This window comes from Saitoella complicata (genome assembly GCF_001661265.1).
Source record: "Saitoella complicata NRRL Y-17804 unplaced genomic scaffold SAICOscaffold_13, whole genome shotgun sequence".
NCBI classification, from domain to species: Eukaryota; Fungi; Ascomycota; class Saitoellomycetes; order Saitoellales; family Saitoellaceae; genus Saitoella; species Saitoella complicata.
The window spans coordinates 324,886-344,831 of NW_017567004.1; the positions used below are offsets into that span (position 1 = coordinate 324,886).

The 19,946-nt window shown below is 49.0% G+C and overlaps 7 protein-coding genes and 2 non-coding genes across 9 annotated transcripts; 8 read left to right on the forward strand and 1 right to left on the reverse strand.

The window, feature by feature from the left end:
• Nucleotides 1-991: 991 nt before the first annotated feature.
• SAICODRAFT_35446 (uncharacterized protein) lies at nt 992-1,975 on the forward strand (the record flags this gene model as incomplete). Its single annotated transcript, XM_019168424.1, has 2 exons — nt 992-1,078; nt 1,160-1,975. 2 exons carry the CDS (start codon nt 992-994, stop codon nt 1,973-1,975), a joined length of 903 nt encoding a protein of 300 aa, XP_019023905.1.
• Nucleotides 1,976-2,960: 985 nt separating this feature from the next.
• SAICODRAFT_57572 (guanosine nucleotide binding protein alpha subunit) lies at nt 2,961-4,196 on the forward strand (the record flags this gene model as incomplete). The annotated part of the gene is made up of 4 exons (XM_019169547.1): nt 2,961-3,122; nt 3,176-3,826; nt 3,882-4,041; nt 4,099-4,196. The coding sequence occupies 4 exons, from the start codon at nt 2,961-2,963 to the stop codon at nt 4,194-4,196; spliced, it is 1,071 nt and encodes a 356-aa protein (XP_019023906.1).
• A 905-nt stretch (nt 4,197-5,101) lies between these two features.
• SAICODRAFT_7825 (uncharacterized protein) lies at nt 5,102-5,524 on the forward strand (the record flags this gene model as incomplete). The annotated part of the gene is made up of 2 exons (XM_019171105.1): nt 5,102-5,391; nt 5,443-5,524. 2 exons carry the CDS (start codon nt 5,102-5,104, stop codon nt 5,522-5,524), a joined length of 372 nt encoding a protein of 123 aa, XP_019023907.1.
• Nucleotides 5,525-5,933: 409 nt separating this feature from the next.
• On the forward strand, nt 5,934-7,293 carry SAICODRAFT_57419 (Dolichyl-diphosphooligosaccharide-protein glycosyltransferase 48kDa subunit; the record flags this gene model as incomplete). Its single annotated transcript, XM_019169532.1, has 2 exons — nt 5,934-6,066; nt 6,119-7,293. The coding sequence occupies 2 exons, from the start codon at nt 5,934-5,936 to the stop codon at nt 7,291-7,293; spliced, it is 1,308 nt and encodes a 435-aa protein (XP_019023908.1).
• A 5,374-nt stretch (nt 7,294-12,667) lies between these two features.
• Nucleotides 12,668-14,470, forward strand: SAICODRAFT_80974 (NAD(P)-binding protein). Its single transcript, XM_019171222.1, has 6 exons — nt 12,668-12,856; nt 12,917-13,040; nt 13,092-13,289; nt 13,341-13,457; nt 13,519-13,731; nt 13,793-14,470. Exons 1-6 carry the CDS (start codon nt 12,812-12,814, stop codon nt 14,017-14,019), a joined length of 924 nt encoding a protein of 307 aa, XP_019023909.1. The 5' UTR covers nt 12,668-12,811; the 3' UTR covers nt 14,020-14,470.
• On the reverse strand, nt 13,965-17,216 carry SAICODRAFT_19586 (DUF1620-domain-containing protein). Its single transcript, XM_019166127.1, has 3 exons — nt 16,892-17,216; nt 14,522-16,845; nt 13,965-14,471 (listed from the first exon to the last, which is right to left on the reverse strand). The coding sequence occupies exons 1-3, from the start codon at nt 17,178-17,180 to the stop codon at nt 14,229-14,231; spliced, it is 2,856 nt and encodes a 951-aa protein (XP_019023910.1). The 5' UTR covers nt 17,181-17,216; the 3' UTR covers nt 13,965-14,228.
• A 102-nt stretch (nt 17,217-17,318) lies between these two features.
• Nucleotides 17,319-17,409, forward strand: SAICODRAFT_t76. Its single transcript has one exon. It is a non-coding gene; the product is annotated as a tRNA-Met (tRNA).
• Nucleotides 17,410-17,609: 200 nt separating this feature from the next.
• SAICODRAFT_71614 (uncharacterized protein) lies at nt 17,610-19,584 on the forward strand. Its single transcript, XM_019170700.1, has 7 exons — nt 17,610-17,693; nt 17,750-17,832; nt 17,883-18,049; nt 18,083-18,139; nt 18,368-18,762; nt 18,819-19,050; nt 19,108-19,584. The coding sequence occupies exons 1-7, from the start codon at nt 17,653-17,655 to the stop codon at nt 19,546-19,548; spliced, it is 1,416 nt and encodes a 471-aa protein (XP_019023911.1). The 5' UTR covers nt 17,610-17,652; the 3' UTR covers nt 19,549-19,584.
• A 225-nt stretch (nt 19,585-19,809) lies between these two features.
• Nucleotides 19,810-19,881, forward strand: SAICODRAFT_t77. Its single transcript has one exon. It is a non-coding gene; the product is annotated as a tRNA-Ala (tRNA).
• The last annotated feature ends 65 nt before the right edge of the window (nt 19,882-19,946 follow it).

Genomic DNA, 19,946 nt, shown 5'->3' on the forward strand with positions numbered 1-19,946 from the left:
GAGCAACCGTATTCTAACTCCATCCTCCTCGAGGATTACAAAAGTGCTACACCGCCGACGAGGCCTGCAACACCTATCACACCATACCTTACCGCAAACCGTTCGTCCCCGCCACTGTGAGCACTGACAGTTGCAGTAGGTGCAGAGGTCGTGCTAGAGGAAGTGGATGTGGCGGTGGAAGATGTCGTGGCAGGTGATGTGCCCGTAGAGGAAGCGGCGCTTGCTGAGGCCTGAAGAGCCGAGAGGGATGGAAGAGTGACACCGACAGAGGAACAAAGATCTATCAGAGTTAGAGAGGGCTCAGATCAAATGAGAACATGTGCATACTTTCAGCATAAGCAAAGGTCGTTTGCTGATCAGTAGCCGAGCAAGCGCCCGTCACACAGGTTGTAAGGGAATCAACGAAGCTCGTGCTCGAGCATAGGCAATTGAAATCGGTTAAGGAACAACCCGAAGAAGTTGCAAGAGATGTAAGGCAGCTAACAGCGCAAGCCGGAATGCTGTCCGTTGACTGGGCTGATGCGATCGATGCCATGTAGAGGCATGCTGTGAAGAGAACGGAGAACAACATATTGAAGATGAGCATCTTTGAGGTACGACTGAAAACACTCCGCCGTATTTATATAAGCTTACGACTGGTCGGGCTTTTCGGGGTTCCGTCTGGGGGATCATCCCGGACGCGTGCCTAATGAGCCTCAATTGCGGTCCTTGGCGACTGCAGGTGACGAGATGCCGCGGTAGAGTTACGTGTCCATTCCGGCACGGAGCTCACCCGCAGTTCACATGGAAGCACAGAAAGACGGCAGCATTACAATTGCAAGACGTTGACCATCCTGATCTCTCGTCGCTGGAGATCTACTGTGAAGCCTGTCGAGGCGTTGATGAACGTATACGGTAGCGCGTCCCTGCAGCAGATCACGGCCAGAGTTAAAAATAGAAACACTTGTTGACCAGTTGGCACTCAACACCAGGAAGAGAAGCAACACCAGCCATGCCGCAAGCACGTCTACACCAGAAACCCTTAGAGAAGCAGAAGAAGAAGAACCCGCCTCAACCGCAAGGGAAACGGAATGCTAGAGTCTTGCCTGCTGCCGAGGATAACTCTGCATCTGCTGCAGCTGAGGAGAAAAAAATTCCCGCTGCTCTACCTGCCTCAAAGTACGAGCGACACATCCTTGTCACTCTTCGATCAGCATTTACCCCGTCATTGACGTCTCGTGATCTGACGGAGGTGTTGCAGACCGTGAAGCATTACCTTTACGAGAGGGATTATCTCACTGCATTCTCCAAGAAGGAGTATCTTGACGCATATGCAGCACGCTGGGTGCCAGGAAGGGCCCTATGCTATCGGTCTGTCTTCTCGCGTATGGATGCTGTTAGGTCAGTCCTGCGGAATGGAGGCAATGCCTTGTGTATCGGTGCCGGACCTGGAAGCGAGCTTTGTGCAATTGAGTCCGTTAGGGCTGAGTTGACCGAATCGGCAGAGTCCTCTCTTCCGTCCCTGCAAGTAACAGCTATTGATTCTGCAGCATGGGCTCCGGTATTACCCAATTTGCGATTGCCTCATCTGGACCCACCGCCGGTGTCGCTACAAGCCGATGTGCTGTCTCCGCAGGCAGGAATTGACTACGCCAGTGCGGATCTCGTTACCGCTATGTTCGTGGTAAACGAGCTGTTCGTACAGGATCGCGCGGCCGCCATCACGTGGCTGCGGACCGTAATAACCTCTATGAAACCTGGTGGTGTTCTTCTCATCTGCGAGAGTGCGGGATCGATATCTGATCTAGCCGTGGGTGGAGAGGAGAAGAAGGTCTATCCATTGCAGTTCCTTCTCGATGCTGCTTGCTCGAGGGGTATGGAAGTATTGGCAAAAGAGGATGCCACTTGGTACCGTTATCCTAAGGAACTAACGGAGCTTTATCCGCTCCAGTTAGAGAACATGCGGTTCTTCCTGAGAGTTTACAGGAAGATCTAAGTAGTGGCCCAGATGAATGGGAAAGAAAGGGCAGGATCAGGAGATATTTCAGAATACCGTGTGCCCGGGAGTCGAGTTGGCCCGAAGATCGGTTACCAACAAGTCGGTACTGATCGGAAGCAATCAAACGTGAAAGGAAGAATTGCGCTGTTACACAAGGACACACACAGACCCTTTGAATTTTGGGGAAGGCTAGGGAAGGGCGATACTTGTAGCCGTTAGCAGGATGCTTTCGTCAGCCATTTAACCGTTGTCCGGGGCGATATGGACCGCGAGACAAAGCAAGGAAGCGCGCACGACTGTTCACTTGGTTTACTTTGCAATTGCAATTGTGGCCTGACCGCACATGTGCACTCTCGGGGTATTTCCTGTGCAGCTGCGCCACATCCGCACATGGCCCATTCCACAGCGCGCAAATCCACACAAAGGCGGACGGACAAGGGTCAACCCTGTTACTCGTACACCTGCTGGCCAAGGCTGTCCACGATGGCCTTCGAGGCCTGGCATGAGCAAGGACGGGGTAAATGCTCCACCATGCGCTGCTTGTATGCTCAATCGTAGACAGACAATGCATACACTCCGATGTAGCTAGACGGAATACCCGAACCTTAATTCAAGTAGCTCCCGTACTACTCGCCGCAAACCCGTATCGGGTTAAGGGTCCTCCCGACCAAACCGTCCCTCCCGACTCCCAAACAAAGGCGCGACCGGCTTTAAGCCGGTATTATCGACCACATCACACTTCTTTACATCGAACTCCCCGCTGCTGCGCACCTACCGTCGGTCATCTACGTTCTCTAACCAAGATATAGATCTATACCCGCTGCCGTCAGCTTGATCCGATTACCAATTGCACTCGTGTTGATCATTCACTATCTTTACCTCGATCTCCCAACGACTGTCAACATCGAGGACGTCTTCCACCACACTTCTCGGACAACGATCTACTACGAACGAAGCTCTCTTCAATACAACATCATATAACATGGGAAACTGCGGTTCTGCGGAAGATCCTCAGAACGCCGATGCACACGAGCGTTCCCGTGTGATTGAGAAGCAGCTGAGGCAGGATGAGAAACTTTTGGCGAGAGAAGTCAAGCTGTTGTTGCTTGGTGCTGGCGAGAGTGGAAAGTCAACGATCTTAAAGGTTTGTCAATTCATCAGGTTTGTTCATGCGGAAATACTAACAGCGATCGGTAGCAAATGCGACTCATCCACACCGCCGGTTTCTCGGCAAAGGAAAGAGAAGAATACCGTGCTGTAGTGTTCACCAACATGCTGCAGTCAATGCAACTTGCTCTCGAAGCTATGGAGTATTTCGATATCCACTTTTCCTTAGAAGAGAACGAGCGCTACTTTGATCTCCTTTACAACGACCGTGAACTCGGTACCGGTGAAGGATTCCCACCCGAATATTATGCACCATTCAAGAGCCTGTGGGTAGATGAAGGAGTGCGCAAAGCCTGGGGCAGGGGTAACGAATACGCGTTGCACGATAACGCCTTCTACTTCTTCGACAATCTTGAGAGAATCTTCGCACCAAAATACCTACCCACGGATCAGGACATCTTGCGTTGCCGTGTGAAGACCACGGGTATTTCCGAGACTGTCTTCGAGCTTAGAGATTTGACCTACAGGATGTTTGACGTGGGAGGTCAACGGTCTGAACGTCGCAAGTGGATTCATTGCTTTGAGAATGTCACCGCTGTCTTGTTCTTGGCGGCAATTAGTGGCTACGATCAGTGCCTAGCGGAGGACAAAGATGCGAACCAGATGCAAGAAGCGCTCATGTTGTTTGATTCCATTTGCAATTCGCAATGGTTCATCCAAACAAGCATCATTCTCTTCTTGGTATGTGAACATGGCAGACCGTGTATATATAATGTGCTAACGACCGTCGCTATAGAACAAGATCGATTTGTTCCGAGAAAAGATCAACGTATCGCCAATCAACAGATACTTCCCTGACTTCCAAGGTGATCAGACGGACTACTCAGTGGCATCAAAGTTTTTCCAGAAGAAGTTTGTGGGTGTCAATAAGAACCCAGGAAAGGATATTTATTCCCGTAAGTCGCTCAACTGTTCACTTAAACGGAGGCTTAAACGGCTAACCGAAATTACAGACTGGACTAACGCTACGGATACCAATCTCCTGCGAAACGTCTTCATCTCGGTCAGCGATATTATTCTTCAGAAGAACTTGCAGACCGCCGTATTCTGAGCAGCAGCTGTTGCGAAAATATTTTGGAAAGATACCCTCGACAAATATGACGTCTATAGTCAGGAGTTTCGGAGTTTTTCTCGGTTAATAGGGTGAGAGCGAGCGTGGCTTGGCAGCTTCTTGGACATGACGCTTCTTAACTAATACTATACCCGTATACGTACTTTCATCTCAATCGCAGTAATCATGTGTTTAGTGACGTTTGCTTCCCTTCTTCCGGATGCTCGAGCCCCGCATTACAACATCATCGTGATCTTGACAGGTGATAATGGGACGATTGACTCATCCAACGGATAGCCGATCCTTTCTGATTAAAAGGCAGATTGCTGACTTGAGGTAAGATCTATGACGTTCCCCACTACCCCGCTTCCCCTCGTATGAGTACGCGGCGTCAGATCAGGACGTAATTCGCACATGACGGCAGCTCAATCTCTCCGCATCCGTTCATTGTAGCTTGATCTCCCCATGATCTTCTCCTTTTTTTCCTCAGATTCGTTGCCGAACGCTAAACCGAAGTCCCCGAGGTCGCCTCCAGCTGCGGCGCACACACGCCCGATGTCTCCCCGTCCGGCCGCGGGCTTGCACCTGCACCCGGGGGAGGCCGCTTAAGTTTGCGATGCACCCAGAAATTCATATCGCACAAAAATACCAGAACCCGGCAGCACGACAACCGGACCTTCTATATAGCGCACGCAATCCCCGATATTGACAGCACCAGCTGGGGGCACAGATCAAGACTGATTTCCGCTTGCTGCCGGTCAGATATATCCCCTGATCGGTATACACCTTCTCACATCTCGCCAACTCTTTCTCGCCGCCACCACATAATCCGACTGATTGCGACGATCCGAGATCTTTCAAGAAGAGACTACCAGATCGAACTATACCAATATATACAGAGAAATATGCCGCCGTCGCCGCCTATCCCCATCGGTCGCGGACCCACATCCTATCTCAACCACCAATCTCAGTCTACGGCTTTTAACGCTGCGGCGCCCCAAGCACCCCAGAATACTCCTGTTGGCAATGGAGGCGTCTTGAGCGCTGCCAGCTTTGCTAGCGCAGCAGGCTGGAATGCGGTTGCTGGACCGTATCCTAGTCCTGCGGCTGGTAGCAATTCTGGAAGTGGCATGTCTTTGAATAGCGGTAACATGGCCGCCGGAGGATTTGATCTTCTAGCCGAGGCAGCAAAGAGGTATGTTTGGCACATCCGCTACCAATGATTCTTTTGCTAACCCGAGCGCAGGGCGGAATTCTCCATTATGGTTGACGATATGGGCGGCCTTGGCTTTGGCAACACGTCTTCAAACAATGGGGCTAGAGCGTAAAGCATACATGAGACAGAACATCGACGTATAGGAGCGCTACAGGTGTTCAAAAGGGCTATAGACTGGGGGTTCAACGGGTTTTGGCGTCATCGGGTTACTTTTAGTTTTTCGCATCTTCTCTTCTCTTTCATACACAGGTCTGCGATCAGCACAGGCTGCAAGTTCAAGCTCTCTGATAATACAAACGGATCTCTCTTCTCTACCTTACGGTTTAATTATCGTAGGACCTGCTCTTGTAAGGATACGGTTCTGTCTTGGCGGCTGCATCCCGTCGGTCAGCGCGGGTGTCGTGCCTGCCCCAGCCTAGTGCGCTCGAGGGTGCCGTGACGAACGCGTTGACCGAAACTGAACTCCAAGCGATTGCCCGTTGGAACCCGTACACTTGACCGGCATCATGCGGTTTTTTCAAATGGCTGCGGCCGTCCTCTGTGCCGCTGCTGGTCTTGTCAGCGCAAAGTCAGCGACCGGAGATCGACTGCTGGCAGTCCTTGACGCTGGAACGGACCATGCTGATTATTCCCAATTCTTCGACGGCCTGACAGGTACACATGTCAATTGTCTTTCTCGTGTCTCATGCTTACGATTTCTAATCAGACCGTCATTTTGATATCACATTCTCAGACTTGAAGGATGCGGATCTTGCATTGTTCAAGCTGGATGAGAGGACTTATGATCATCTGATCCTTTTCCCTTCTCGATCCAAAGGGCTTGGCCCGAACCTTGCTCCTCTGAAGTTGTTGGAGTTTGTGAATGCTGGTGGAAATATCCTCATTGCTACAAATCCTTCAAGTGTTCCAGAGCAACTGCGAGATTTCGCAAGAGAACTCGGTGTTGAGATGGCGGAGCGAGACGCGGCTTTGGTTGACCACTGGTCCTACGACTCATCGAGCCATGAATCTCATGCACTTATCACTGCCAACGGCTTTACTGGCAATGAGTACATCTTGAGCGAGGAAGTTCGTAACGGTCCGCCGGTCCTGTATTCTGGCTCTGCGCATGCATTGTCAAATAGCCCACTCGTCGTCCCAGTCCTCAGTGCTGGCCGCACTGCCTATGTGTACGACACCAAGGAGGAGCAAGCCGCTTCTGAGGATCCCTGGGTCTCTGGCACACAAGCCCATCTTGTTTCAGTTTTGCAAGCCCGCAACAACGCGCGCGTGGCTGTTGTTGGTTCAATGTCCATGTTCTCCAATGAGTTCATTGACAGGAAGGAATACGGAAACGCAAAGTTCGTGAGGGATTTGTCTGGTTGGGTTTTTGCGGAGAGGGGCGTGGTGAAGGTTGTCCGTGTCAGGCATCACCTTATGAACGAAACTGCCCACGCAACGAACCCCAGTAATTACCGCGTGAAGAATGACATCACCTACGCCATCGAGTTGTCGGAATGGTCTGTTGGTCATTGGCAGCCTTACATCGCGGAAGATGTTCAACTTGAGGTTATCATGCTTGACCCATACATCCGTACGACATTGCCGTTGCTTCTCACAACACCTACCACGTCCGTTTACGAGAAGTCATTTATGCTCCCGGACCACTACGGCACCTTTCACTTCAAGGTTAACTACAAGCGTCCTGGTGTAACTTACATTGAGGAGAGGGAGAGTGTTACGATTCGACACTTCAGACACGATGAGTACCCTCGCTTCATCAGTGCTGCATGGCCTTATTATGGTGCTGCTGCAGCCGTCTCCCTTGGCTTTTTGGGAGTGTGCATTCTCTGGATGGGCATGAGTGAGGAGACGCTGTCCGAAGGAAAGAAAAGAGATTAAAATCTTTACGTAGCGGTATGTCTCGAGTGCGAATTAGTTAAGGTAATATCTTGCGCCGTGTAGTGGTGATAGCGCAGTGGGATTCGGTAAAGCTCAGGCTCTGCTGCTCAAAAAATTGAGATATCATATGTAAGAATGAAACATCTCTGACTGGTTTCAAGAAGCTTTTGCATACATGAAGCTGAGCCGTCCTCGCGATATCTCCGAACGGCCCTATGATCACGGAAATTATGGATACAGTTTAGGGTTTAATCCCATCGCCAGACAAGGAAAATCAACATTTTGTAATCCATGATATGATCAGACTTCTTTTGTGCGGCTCAATACTGATCTTTTCCATCCAGGATGTAATCCCTGGTATTGTCTGAGAAACATTGATCTTGGATTTGTGAACCCTGACAATGTGCGTCATCTCAGACTAATCCCAGATCAATCCATTTTATCATGGTGGGTTATGCGTACACCTAAAAGAAATTGGGTTTGATCGTTAATTTGTGCGATCATGGGGGCGGAAGGGGCTTCATAGCTCATGTAACTTACTTTCTCAAACGATTTCCCTGAAGACTCCTCGTCTGAACTACGTGTGTACTCAATGAATTTCAAACAGTTTGCGCGAGAACCTCATGTGAGATACTTGCCCTACGAAGTCAAAAATCATGGATTAAACCCGAAATCCACACGCGGGGATTACAATCCATGATTTTTGTGGATTACATCCTTGACACCATCATGGATGGTGCTGAACACTCTCCAGGATATAATCCTCGACGCTGTCCAGCATTCAATCCCTTTGTTCAACAGGGATAAAGCAACCCCAGGCAATGCTCATAGCCCGAAAGCTTGATGCCGTTCAGCGCAATGCAGAAAGTCCACCTTACGTATAATCCGCACTTTGATCGAGGATTAAGCACGATATTGTCCCGCCGAAAACCTGAAGGCAACCATCAATCTCGGCTTGGATAATGCTCAATACCATGGTGGCTTTCCCCCTAATCTCTCCGTATCAAGCCCGTCTTCCTCGTGCATACCCCAAAATCGGGATTCAGGATTTATACGATGACCTTTGCGTACAGCTCACAATGCTATCCTACGCCAACCCCGTAAAGGAATGTGCATGAGCAAGTGCTTCAGCAGTTTGTTCTGGAATTTCCATGAGCGCTGGAACCGTAGGGAATACGACTTTGAATTTCCCCCACACTCCTCGCATTTTTCTATGATACTGCTACCATGGCCATTAGAATACTCATAATACACTTCATTTTCTTGCACTTTTGCCCCTATAATGCTGCGCATTTGCCCTCAATTTGAAACAATATTCCTGATTTTCCAAGAATCTTACATGATAGAATCATGTAAAGATCATGGACTATGCATGATTAAATCAAAAGCAATGGGTGCGCAAAAGCCTGAGAAAATCAGGCACAATCCATGACAAAACATCAAGGATTAAGCCCACCTTTTTGTCCACGATTAGTTTTGACATAGGGGGGATTTTGAAACCTATCATTCTCACGACCGAAGGGACGTTTGCAGGTTCGACATACAACCTGTCGGACAACGTAGAGAAGGCCGCAGAACGTAAGTGATGGCAACTTGATAGACTCTCCGGTGGAAGTCCGTTGTTTATTGCAGGAGAATGTGGGAGGTGCAGTGACGAGGTCTAGGCGATACATATATTGTAATGCCTTTGACTTGAGAAACATTGAAGATATGTGAGAACTGAATAAGAAAAGGGTGAAGTGTGGACTTCTGTGGGTGATATACAATTTTTCTACATTACACTCTTATAACTAATAAATGTATACAAAGAACCATATTGTTTTTTTATAATCTTCCACATTTCAATGCTCAGACCATACAAACGCACATTCACTGTGCACATTCCTCCATGTTTACCCAGATTGGCCCACGTATGGGTAGTTCCAATGATCTGATTCTGGATAAATCACGAAGAGAATGGGCTTAATCCCAGAAGACATCATGGAAAAATGCGAAAGAGTGTGGAGGGACGTTCACAGAAAGTTTAGGCCAAAAGAGCAAGATTACTTTCAGATAAGTAAGGGTCTTCTACATACGTAGGTTATGTACTTATTTTTCAGCACAGCCACAGCGCAGTCCTGCACTTTAAACTAAAATTCATGAGGTTGTAATGATTGCACTTATGTGTCACACATGATAGCATATGACAGCATTTATGATATCTGTGTTGATCATGTCCATGTATAGAAGGAGGGACCTCTGGGGTAGGTACATGAAACGTCTGTAGCAAGCCTTCAACCTTTCAAGACATGTAGATGTTATTTTGGCAAATTTTTCCAGGTATTTTTGCTGTGACTGTTTTTTCGGCAGTGAATCGTGATAATATCAGGGATTGTAATCCATGATTTTGTCCGGGATTTCTGCCAGGAGAGTAATCCATGACGGAATGCGTAACCAATGCCGAATTCTCAACGAATCTAGCTGCAGGCAAGTGTCCTGGAATGTCCTGGGTGCGCCTAAGTAAAGGCAGTTTCATAAGTTCAAACAAAGGCGCGCGGAAGTTGCACCACACTACAGCCCAAAATCACTGCCGGCAAGGCATGGATGTTTGTAGAACTAATCGCGACTGGGTGTCCTAGATTAAGTGAAGGTCTACCATTCTGCCCGTGGAGTCTGTTTTTGAATAGATAGCAGGAGTTATGAGTCAGTGCTGCAAGTTGGCTGCAAGTTAATGTGTGTGGGCTGCGCGCAATAGTCTAAACCTATGAAACCGAGTATAACTTCATTCCGATTACGTCCACGATCTGACATTCATAGGGTACCGGTAGTTGTGTACAACAAGTATCCGATTTTTCAAGAATTATGTGTGGGCTGGCACTTTGGTGGGCTTTCTTGATTTTGACAATAATCACAGGGTTGTGCCATCTTTGTCGGTACCGATGGCCTAACTCACTGTAGACATCTCTGTATATGCCTAAATCGGGAACTGTTACTTCCTACATCAGCTACTGATATTCTATAAATATAAGCTACTAACTTCCAAACTCCCTTGGCAGCAATGACCGCCTTTTCAGCGGCTGCTACTACTAATACCCTACGAGACCCCCAAATTCTACCAAACACGATTATAAAACACGAATAAAATTATCCAGTAATAGAAATAGAGTTGTTCGAGTTAGTGGGATTTTTCTGGGCACAATCTGGATTGTTAATTCGTCTTGAAAGTAGATTTTCTTTTTATACGATTTACCACTACTACACTGTTATACTATTCTTCCTTATGACTGTACAATGCACAGACATGACGTTCATTGGTCCCATCTATCACAGGTCATCAATCTATGCCCATTGGTATTATTATGAGATTCAAATGATAACGATAGCAGTTGACTGTACAGAAATGCCTGTTCCACCAGCAAGCAGCAGCAGTTCTGTCTGGGTTCCCACTCACCCGAATAAGAGGAGACATCAAGCAAGAGTGTCGAGATCAAACAACCATCATGTTAACCTTTCAGCAACAGCAATCATGTGCCCAGTTTGGGCTGAGAGAATACAAGCCATAGCATCGGGAGAACAGATGGGAGAGAGCCAGGGACTCGTACATCGATAGCCAACCTCACAATCCAAACCCGGACACTAGAAATGCTCTACTTGAATACTTTCCCACTTTATTCGTGTCTTTCGTACAGTTGAATGACTTATTCAAGTGCCTTTGCTGGAAGTGGAATATGTTATTCCAGATTTGTGCAATCACGATTCACGTATTCGTGGCAGTCGAATTCGGGGGGCTCGTAGGGAGTCATTGGGGGGGCACACAAACAAAAAAAACCAACAAAAACCAAAAAACTTACCGGGCATATTAGGCCCCAAACTCTTGGCCTCGTTGATTGCTGGTGGTCCGGGAACTGGTAGGTAGTGTGTAAACATGGCGTTAGTACCCAACGAGACCCCCAAATTCTACCAAACACGATTATAAAACCCGAATAAAATTATCCAGTATCACGAATAGAGTTATTCGAGTTAGTGGGATATTCTGGGCACAATCTGGATTGTTAATTCGTCTTGAAAGTAGATTTTCTTTTTATACGATTTACCACTACTACACTGTTATACTATTCTACCTCATGACTGCACACTGCACAGACGTGACATTCATGTCTTCATCATCATCGTCATCATCATCATCATCATCATCATCGTCATCATCGTCATCAACGTGAAACTCTGGATCATCTTGGAAACTGCGATTGGACGTGTATCAATTTGATGCTCCTGAAGTGCGCAAAATCTTCTTTCCGGGCTGGTTTCTACCACAAACCTTCATTGCCATTGGGTCAGAGCGGGTTAGTAAAACCTGATGAGTAGTCGTTTTGCTGTTGCTGTCGACAAAGTGTGGGACTCACCAGAATAAGAGGAGACATCAAGCAAGAGTGTCGAGATTAAACAACCATCATGTTAACCTTTCAGCAACAGCGATCATGTGCCCAGTTTGGGTTGACACGATACAAGCCATAGCATCGGGAGAACAGATGGGAGAGGACCAGGGAGGCGTAGAAGTTGGTGATCTCGAGGGAGCGAGCCAGGGACTTGTACATTGATGGGAGAGGACCAGGGAGGTGTAGGATTCGATGCTTTCGTCAATCAGTCGTGAGACATCCAGGGAGATTGAGACGAGGAGATTGAGACGTTGATGGTGGTGCGTTGGGTCCTGGTTGATGCTGAGGACTTGGTGAAATTTGCCAGCGCATCAGCGCTTGTGCTCACATGTCACTCTCGAGAGGTGCAGGCCGAAGAACCGCCACCAAAGACCATTGATCCTCGAAGACCCTCAATCATTGATCCTCAGTCTCTTTTTTATTGATGTGGGATATCTTATTCTCCTGGAACGAATATCATTCCAGGTCAAATAAGGTATTCGTGTACCATGAATTGGAATTCCACTCTACTTGAATACTTTCCCACTTTATTCGTGTTTTTCGTACAGTCGAATGACTTATTCGAGTGCTTTTGCTGAAAGTGGAATATGTTATTCCATATTTGTGGAATCACGAATCAGGTATTCGTGATAGTCGAATTCGGGGGGCTCGTAGGGTGAATGAAGCAACGAAAAAGAAACAGCACACACACCTCTCCCTCAATCACGCTCACTTTCTTCCTTCGGCTGCCTAGTATGTCGTACCCCTAAGCACTGTACTTAAGCAGTAGTTCGTCCCTTAGAATCGTCAGCAATTCGGCGACAATTGTAAGGATGGTCAACATGGCCACTCGCCGTATGGGCGTGGGAATGCATGATGTTCGTGGTTTCTCCGCGCCTCACGAGATCGAGAGTTAAACGATGCACATGTACAGTTACTTTCAATGCACGTGTACAGTTACTTTCATCTTGATCTCGGCTGTCAAATCAGACCGCATCCCGATGCGCGTGACTCCCAGAGCGACGGACCCAGAACGGGATATATAACGCTCTCTGAGCCCAACCTCTGGGGACACAAGTTGACATTGTCGGACGCGGATCAAACTGTGAACAGAACTCACACCAATGTCTTCCAAAGTCGTGGCTATTGTAGGTGCTACAGGCAACCAGGTTTGCGCGCCTTATACAGCGACATCAGATGTTGACGTACTGAAGCACTTTCTGACGTAGGGCGGTTCAATTATTCGGGCTCTTTCTTCTTCCCAGGAGAAATACCAGCTCCGCGGTCTCACCCGTGCAGTAGACAAACCGGCTGCACAGGCCCTTGTTGGCCAGGGAGTTCAGATGTTCAAAGGCGAGAATTGCGGATAATTGGATTTCCATGGACATCGTTAACTCCTTTCAGGTGATATCTCTACGCCCACTAGCCTCAGTGACTTCTTCAAGGGGGCTGATGTCGTGTTCGCCGTGACGAATTTTTGGGAACACTTGTCCAAAGAACAGGAGATCAAAGATGGAAAGGCGATCGTGGATATGGCGAAGGAATGTCATGTGAGTCTTCTGATTTGGAGTTCGCTTGACGATGTTTCGAAGGTTAGCAAAGGTAAAGCATCCTCTTCAGTTTCAGTAGGACGACGCTGAGCTGGCTGCTTAGGCAAATATACGCACGTGGACCATTTCGACGGCAAACACGCTGTGGAGGAATATGCACGCTCGGTTGAACAGCCGGCCGTGTTCTTTTATGCTGGATGCTTCGCGTCGAATTTTTCAGGTATGTCGTTTTATGAGTTTCGACAACGATTGAAGACGTAGTCCCTAACGCGAAACCAAAGCTGGGGGTATGGGTCCGAAGAAGCAAGAAGATGGAAGCTATGTCATGGCCTTCCCAGTGCCAGGTTCTACGATCATCCCTATCTTCGATGTCGCCGACACAGGCATGTTTGTGGCGGGGATTTTGAATGGTCCAAAGAAATTGATGGGACAGCGCGTCCTGGGATTCTCTGAATTCATTTCTCTCAATGACATGGTGAAACAATACTCGTCGGGTTAGTAACACCGCCTGCCTTGTCGCGGTTCTTTGTATTGACATCGCTTGATGTTTCACAGTCCGCGGCGTTCAGGCCAAGTTCGTTCAGATCGATTATGATACGTACGAGGCTTATTTTCCGAACAAAACTGTGGCCAAGGAGCTCTACGAGATGTTCGCGTATATGAATGACTTTGGGTATTATGGTGAAACCACGGATGAGGAAGTTAAACAAAGTCATGAGATCTGCGTGGGAAAGCCCACTACGTGGTCTGAATTTGTGTCCAAAACGCAATGGAACGACTGATTTCAGTGCATTGCACGAAATGTTTGCGCGCGACGTCTGGTTGGTTTACATCATATAGTTATGTCATTTAGTTTTTCATATTTTGGGTATTAGTTAGTTGGCCTTATGTGAAGCCGATTTTGTCAAATTGCAAGCATATTTCTAATCTTTTCCTGAACACATTTCCCGCCATGTGTAACACAACCAGTTTTGGTTGTAGCTGACGTAACTCACTGAACGCCCCACAGCGCGTTCAGCTGTTTCCTGCGAACCATCGGACTCGTAAGAGCGACCGCAGCGCAAAGGGCAATCATAGTCAACAGAAGCTGTCCCTTGCTGAAGCTCGCGCTTAATTTGTCAAATGACTGACTTGGCGTCACTCGTGTGAAAAACATATCCAAACCAAAGGCAAACACTAACGAAGTGCTCTCCAAATAGGCAGGACCCGAAATAATATCCTTCACCGCAAAGATCTGTTTCCTGGTCAGCAAGTTTTTCCACCATATACGTCGGGATGGCATACCTCATTTTTGTGCGAAATCACCCATCGCCTTTCGTCAGGGAGGATTGGATCGTAAGGAATCAAGCCTTCCTCCTTTTCCGCGGTGCTCATTTGCTTCACATCCTTCTTCGGCCTCCTGGGATCAAGAAGACTCTTCGGAAGCTCCACCAACATATTCAGATCTGGAAGGAAAGCAACGGTATCGCGTTTAGTTATCCCATATCGGGTCTGAGTCGTCGCTAATGCCGAAATACGTGCGGGGTAACGGTATGCTTGACCAACCACATAAGGTTGCAAGTCGACATCGCGAGACACATAGTCCAGTGGAACGGGATCAAGCCGCTGATTGGGCTTTTCATGTTCATAAAGCTCCAAGACATTGATCTGCGTTCCAGCACTAGGCCCAATAGACCAAAAGGCGTACACAACTCGGTTCTCATCTAGCTCGATACTGACAGTCTTTGTTGTGTCAACGTCACCATGGCGAGCTTGGTGCACAATGGTACCACGCGCAAGATCAACAAGGTAAATCGTCACCGATGATGCAGACGCATCAGTCGTGACAATACCGACCAAATGACTGTGAAGGTATTTGTACATAACCGAGCGGTCACCCAAGACCCTGCCAATACTTGCAACGTGGTTGGCTCCTGCTGCAGAGATGGACTGGATAACTTCAGCAGAGGGAAAGTCAATTTTCCAGAGCGACCTTGCACTTGCAGTAGTTGCATCAAGCTCAAATCCCTGGACTGCTGAGCTGCCGTTGGTAACAGCAAAACGAATGCCAGTAAAAGTAGCACTGATGGCCTGCATCCCCTTGTCTTTCGGGAAGACTTTCAAAGCACCTTCTTGACTGACGACGGCTACGGACAATGTATCTTCAGGTCCTTGAACTCCTTCAATTGCGAAGGCCGCACCAAACGAGCCTGTCCAAGACTCGCTTCCAACTACAGTACCATCTAATGCGTTCAACTCGAGCCAGTCCATGGTACCTTGTCCCTTAAGGAGGACAGCGACAACCGGAGGATGATCGGGAGATGCATTTCGGACAGTCCATAGACCCACGGCTGCATTGCCCTGATAAAACTGCGACCATACCACCTTGCCGGTTGCCGTATCCAGGGCAGCAAGCTTTCCCTTCTCCGTGCCAGTGACAATGAACTTCCTGAATCCGAATGTATCACGGGCGATCGCGGCGCTTATACCGGTTGGCGATACCTCATATTCGCCTTGCGCAAAGCGTGCTGCCCAGCCAGAGAAGAAGGCCGGAAGACGATGAACTTCCCCGATGTGTCTAGTGACCCTCTTCAGGAATGCAGAAAGACCTTCATGAGTTTCCTCGTCCGCCACTTCTTTTGAAACACTGGGATCGGGCAGGTCAACGAACGTAGCATGCGTAGTATGCGCCAAACTCTCGTGTCTCGTCCACAACGGCATAGAATCGCGCCACAGGTGAATTGATCCATCGACAGTAACGAGCAGAACGCGACCCACGAGACCATCAACAGCGGTCATGATCTCGCTTGAAGCAGCCAACACGCCCCCAAAGTGACCCGTGCTATGCGCGTCGGCGAGATCAACTCTCCAAGATTTGACGACCCCCCACTCTGCAACACCGAAAACTTCAACACGCCCAACATCACCTTGAATACACGAGCGCGTATGATATTCCTCATCAGACTCCGCAGCGGAGTATGCACAGTGATCAGAACCCTCGGGGTTCTGAATGGTATACTTCAATACAAGGGAGCCATCCTCTGCAGAGACAGTGTAGAAGGTGGTAGAATGCTGGAACTGCACCAAGATAGAGCGGCCAGTTCGTGAAGAGAATGCACGAGCGTGGCCTACGTTGGCAGGCGCCTGCAGTTCCATAACCTGAGCTTTGCCAAGCGTCACATACTCCAAGGTCTCGCCATTCTTCCAAATGAGGAGGCGGGGTGACAGGTGCAGCACATCGGACGGAGACGTAACAATCGTATCAAGCACCAGAATCTCACTCAAAGCCAGGGCACGTGCGTCTAGAATGGCAGTGGTTAGTGTAGAGGACGCAATGTTCGAAGTCGTGCCCACGACCGCAACATGACCATCTGTGGTGTGGGTAACGTTTGTGTAGACAGTAATACCGTCGTGTCCAGACCAAGAGGCAGCGACAGTACCGTCGGTGAGATCCACAATGCGAACCAACCCTCCATCTGTGAGCAAAACGGCGTTCACATCCGAGACGGAGACACTGGGCTCGATAGCTTCTTGCGACAAGAATGGCGAAGACCACAGCAGGTGGCCTTGTGTAGCAGAGTACGCCGACAGGACAACATTCGTACCGCTTTGTGAAAGCACAACGATGCCTAATACGTCATTAGCAGAACACTTTTAAGGAGAGTATACACGCACGTTCACCCGACGCTTTCGCATCCACAAGATCCCCTTCAACAATCTGCCTCCACAACAAGTCACCGCTCTTCAGTCCGATGGCGGCGATAACATTCTTCTCAGTGCCGACATAGGCAAGCTTTCCCGATCCAGCAACGGGGGCGTGCAGAAAACTGACACGAGGTGTACCGACATGAGCAAGATGGAAGTCGATGACTGATGCTTCATCCGCATATATGGCCGACACCGGCTTATAGAAAGTGAGAAGGAGTGCAAACAGCAGGCTTAGGAGCCCTGTGTGCCATTGCATTTGCGGTCAATGGTTTTCGGGAGTCGTTGTTGCAGCTCTTGACGTCGTCGTATACCGTGATGCACCACAATGCAATCATGCTGAGGATGAGTAGCTGCCAATATGAGCGATCCTCAATTTTTGAGGTCATACGCCTTCGCCTTCGTGGCTCAGCTGGTTAGAGCGCCCTGCTCATATCTGCTACCAAGCGGGTACGGGGAGATCGCGAGTTCGATCCTCGCCGAGGGCACGCTTTTGCTTTAGTAAGCTGCGGACAGGGGTTTTGTAACACTAGTTCGTTCGCAATTTGTTCAGGAAGGAAGCTTTTGTCAAGCCAATGTCGGAGAATATCTCGTCGTTCTTAACCGACACGGCAGTTCGGCGGCCGACGTACATTGTGCGGGGTTACTTAGCGCGCGGACAACCATACCGATATTTGTGGGGACCCCCAGATCACTGAGGACTTTACACCACGGAGAAACAACGATTGAGAATGCCTTACACACCAGTCAAGCCTGAATGGGTCGCGATCTTGTACGTTTAAGCTGCGGCTTTTCCGTGAGAGACGAAGCCTAACGAAGATGGGACAGGCCGGATCACCCCGGGAATGTCGACAAACGTCTCCAGCATCGCCCCGAGCACATGGAACGTTCCAAGCAGATGCACGCAGAGGGTATGGCCTAGTACCACTTTCATGAGCATCTTTGTGCTGATTAGTTGCAGGAACTAAGAACTTTGGCGGTGCGTTTTTCGACAAGCACCCCGTCGGCGATGAGAAGCCGTCATTCAAAGGCAGCATTACCGTCTACGAAGCCGACTCTGAGGAGGAAGTAAGGAAGATGATCGAGCAAGACCCGTATGCGGTAAACGGTGTTTGGGATTTGTCAAAGGTAATGTTCCAGTTGAGGTTGAAAAAGCCATAGCTAACCCCGCGCTTGCGAGCAGGTCCAGATCTACCCGTTCAGGAGCGCGAACCGCAAGTGAGTTACAAGTTAGAATGCAGGTAAAAATGAATGATACATGTCTATACCCGCACTGTATACAAAATCGTAGGAGCCTGGTGAACCCGCTCAGGCCTTAATCTTCGTTGCAGTGCAGGGGCTGCGCTCGGACCCAGCTAGCATGAAGTGTCTCGCCTAGCGTCGATCATCGAGCGACAGAGATGCCGCGGGTGTATTGCGTCCGCGTACTCTGCCTGAACGCTTCAGGTAAACACTGCCACCGCGACTCCTGAACTCCTGAATCCACAATCACCCTATAAAGCCCACTCCTTCTCTCTCTCTTACCTCTTCTGCTTTACAAACAACTCGAACTCAAACTTACAATTGCTTACTTGCACTTACATTGCTTGCTTTCGAATCCACCTCTACAAACACACTACGATGAAGTTCTCTGTTATTATCGCTGCTTTCGCCGCTGCCTCCGTCACTTTTGGGATTCCACTTGTCAAGAGAGCTCACATCACCGATGCCGTTATCCTCCAGTACGCTTTGACGCTCGAGCACCTTGAGGACGCCTTCTACCATCAAGCTCTCCAGAACTTTACCGAGTATGAATTTGCCCAAGACGGCTTTGATTCTTCCTTCTACGCCCAGTTGCAGAGGTATATGCTACCCATGTGCGGATGTATGCTGAACTAAATGCTGACTGAATGCACAGTATCGCCGCCGACGAGCACGCTCACGTCGAGTTCCTTACTGCCGGCCTCGAGGCTGCCGGTGCTAACGCGACCAAGCCTTGCAACTACTCCTTCCCTTACACCACCCCTCGTGAGTTTGTCGCCCTCGCTCGCGTCGTTGAGGGTCTTGGAGTTTCCGCGTACCTTGGTGCCGCCTCTTCGATTGCCAATGCTCAGTATCTGACGGCGGCCGGCTCGATCTTGACTGTTGAGGTGTGCTGAGTTTGTTAGTACTGTCCACGACCCTGTACGCTGACGAACATATCATAGGCCAGACACAATGCTTTCTTGAACACCGAGCTTTTCGATAATCCCGCCCCCACCCCCTTCGACACTCCTCTCGGTTTCTCGGAAGTGTACAGCGTCGCCGCCAACTTCATTACCGGCTGTCCCCCGTCTAACCCAACTCTTCCGGTCACTGCCTTCCCGTCCATCAACGTCACGTACGCCAACTCCACGACGAAACCTCTCGTTGCGGGCTCGAAGGTGAACATTACCACCGAAGCTACCACCAATTCTTCCACCTATGCCGCCTTCCTGAGTGGTCTCGACACCGAACTCGTTGCACTCCCTTCCAACGGAAGCTTGACTGTTCCCAAGACCGTCGCCGGTCAGGTTTACCTCCTCCTCGTCAACACGAACAACGCTACCAAGATCAATGATGAGACTGTCATTGCTGGTCCAGCCATTCTCAAGGTTGAGGCGGCGTAAAGTGTTGGAGTAAGGTCTTGTTTGTTACATACAGGCGGGCGTCGCTATACCATATGATATCCTTTTCCTTTATTCTTCATACCATTGACACTATAGCTATCGAGGCATCCGAATTTGGGATTGTCTGGGAATAATGTACATTTATCCTTAATTCAAGCTTGATTATCATCACGACTTGAACGTAGCCATGGCCATAGACGTAGGATGCGTGAGGTCATCATGACAACATGTCATGCGTACGGACCATTCGATAAAAATTCCGGGCGTTTAGTTTAGGGGTATAACATTCGCTTCGCATGCGAAAGGTCCTGGGTTCAATTCCCAGAACGTCCATTTCTTGTTTGAGTTTTTTGCTTGTTGAGGACTCACGTCACCGCATCTGCTTTTCCCTCACAGTC

Coding starts and splice junctions, on each gene's coding strand:
- SAICODRAFT_80974 (XM_019171222.1), top strand. CDS start 12,812: ATGTCTTCCAAAGTCGTGGCTATTGTAGGTGCTACAGGCAACCAG. Junction 13,290..13,340: donor TGTTTCGAAGGTTAGCAAAG/GTAAAGCATCCT, acceptor CTGGCTGCTTAG/GCAAATATACGCACGTGGAC. Junction 13,732..13,792: donor GGTGAAACAATACTCGTCGG/GTTAGTAACACC, acceptor GATGTTTCACAG/TCCGCGGCGTTCAGGCCAAG.
- SAICODRAFT_19586 (XM_019166127.1), bottom strand. CDS start 17,180: ATGCAATGGCACACAGGGCTCCTAAGCCTGCTGTTTGCACTCCTTCTC. Junction 16,846..16,891: donor TGCGAAAGCGTCGGGTGAAC/GTGCGTGTATAC, acceptor ATGACGTATTAG/GCATCGTTGTGCTTTCACAA. Junction 14,472..14,521: donor TGATTTCGCACAAAAATGAG/GTATGCCATCCC, acceptor ACCAGGAAACAG/ATCTTTGCGGTGAAGGATAT.
- SAICODRAFT_71614 (XM_019170700.1), top strand. CDS start 17,653: ATGCCTTACACACCAGTCAAGCCTGAATGGGTCGCGATCTT. Junction 17,694..17,749: donor CCTGAATGGGTCGCGATCTT/GTACGTTTAAGC, acceptor AAGATGGGACAG/GCCGGATCACCCCGGGAATG. Junction 19,051..19,107: donor GCTCGATCTTGACTGTTGAG/GTGTGCTGAGTT, acceptor AACATATCATAG/GCCAGACACAATGCTTTCTT.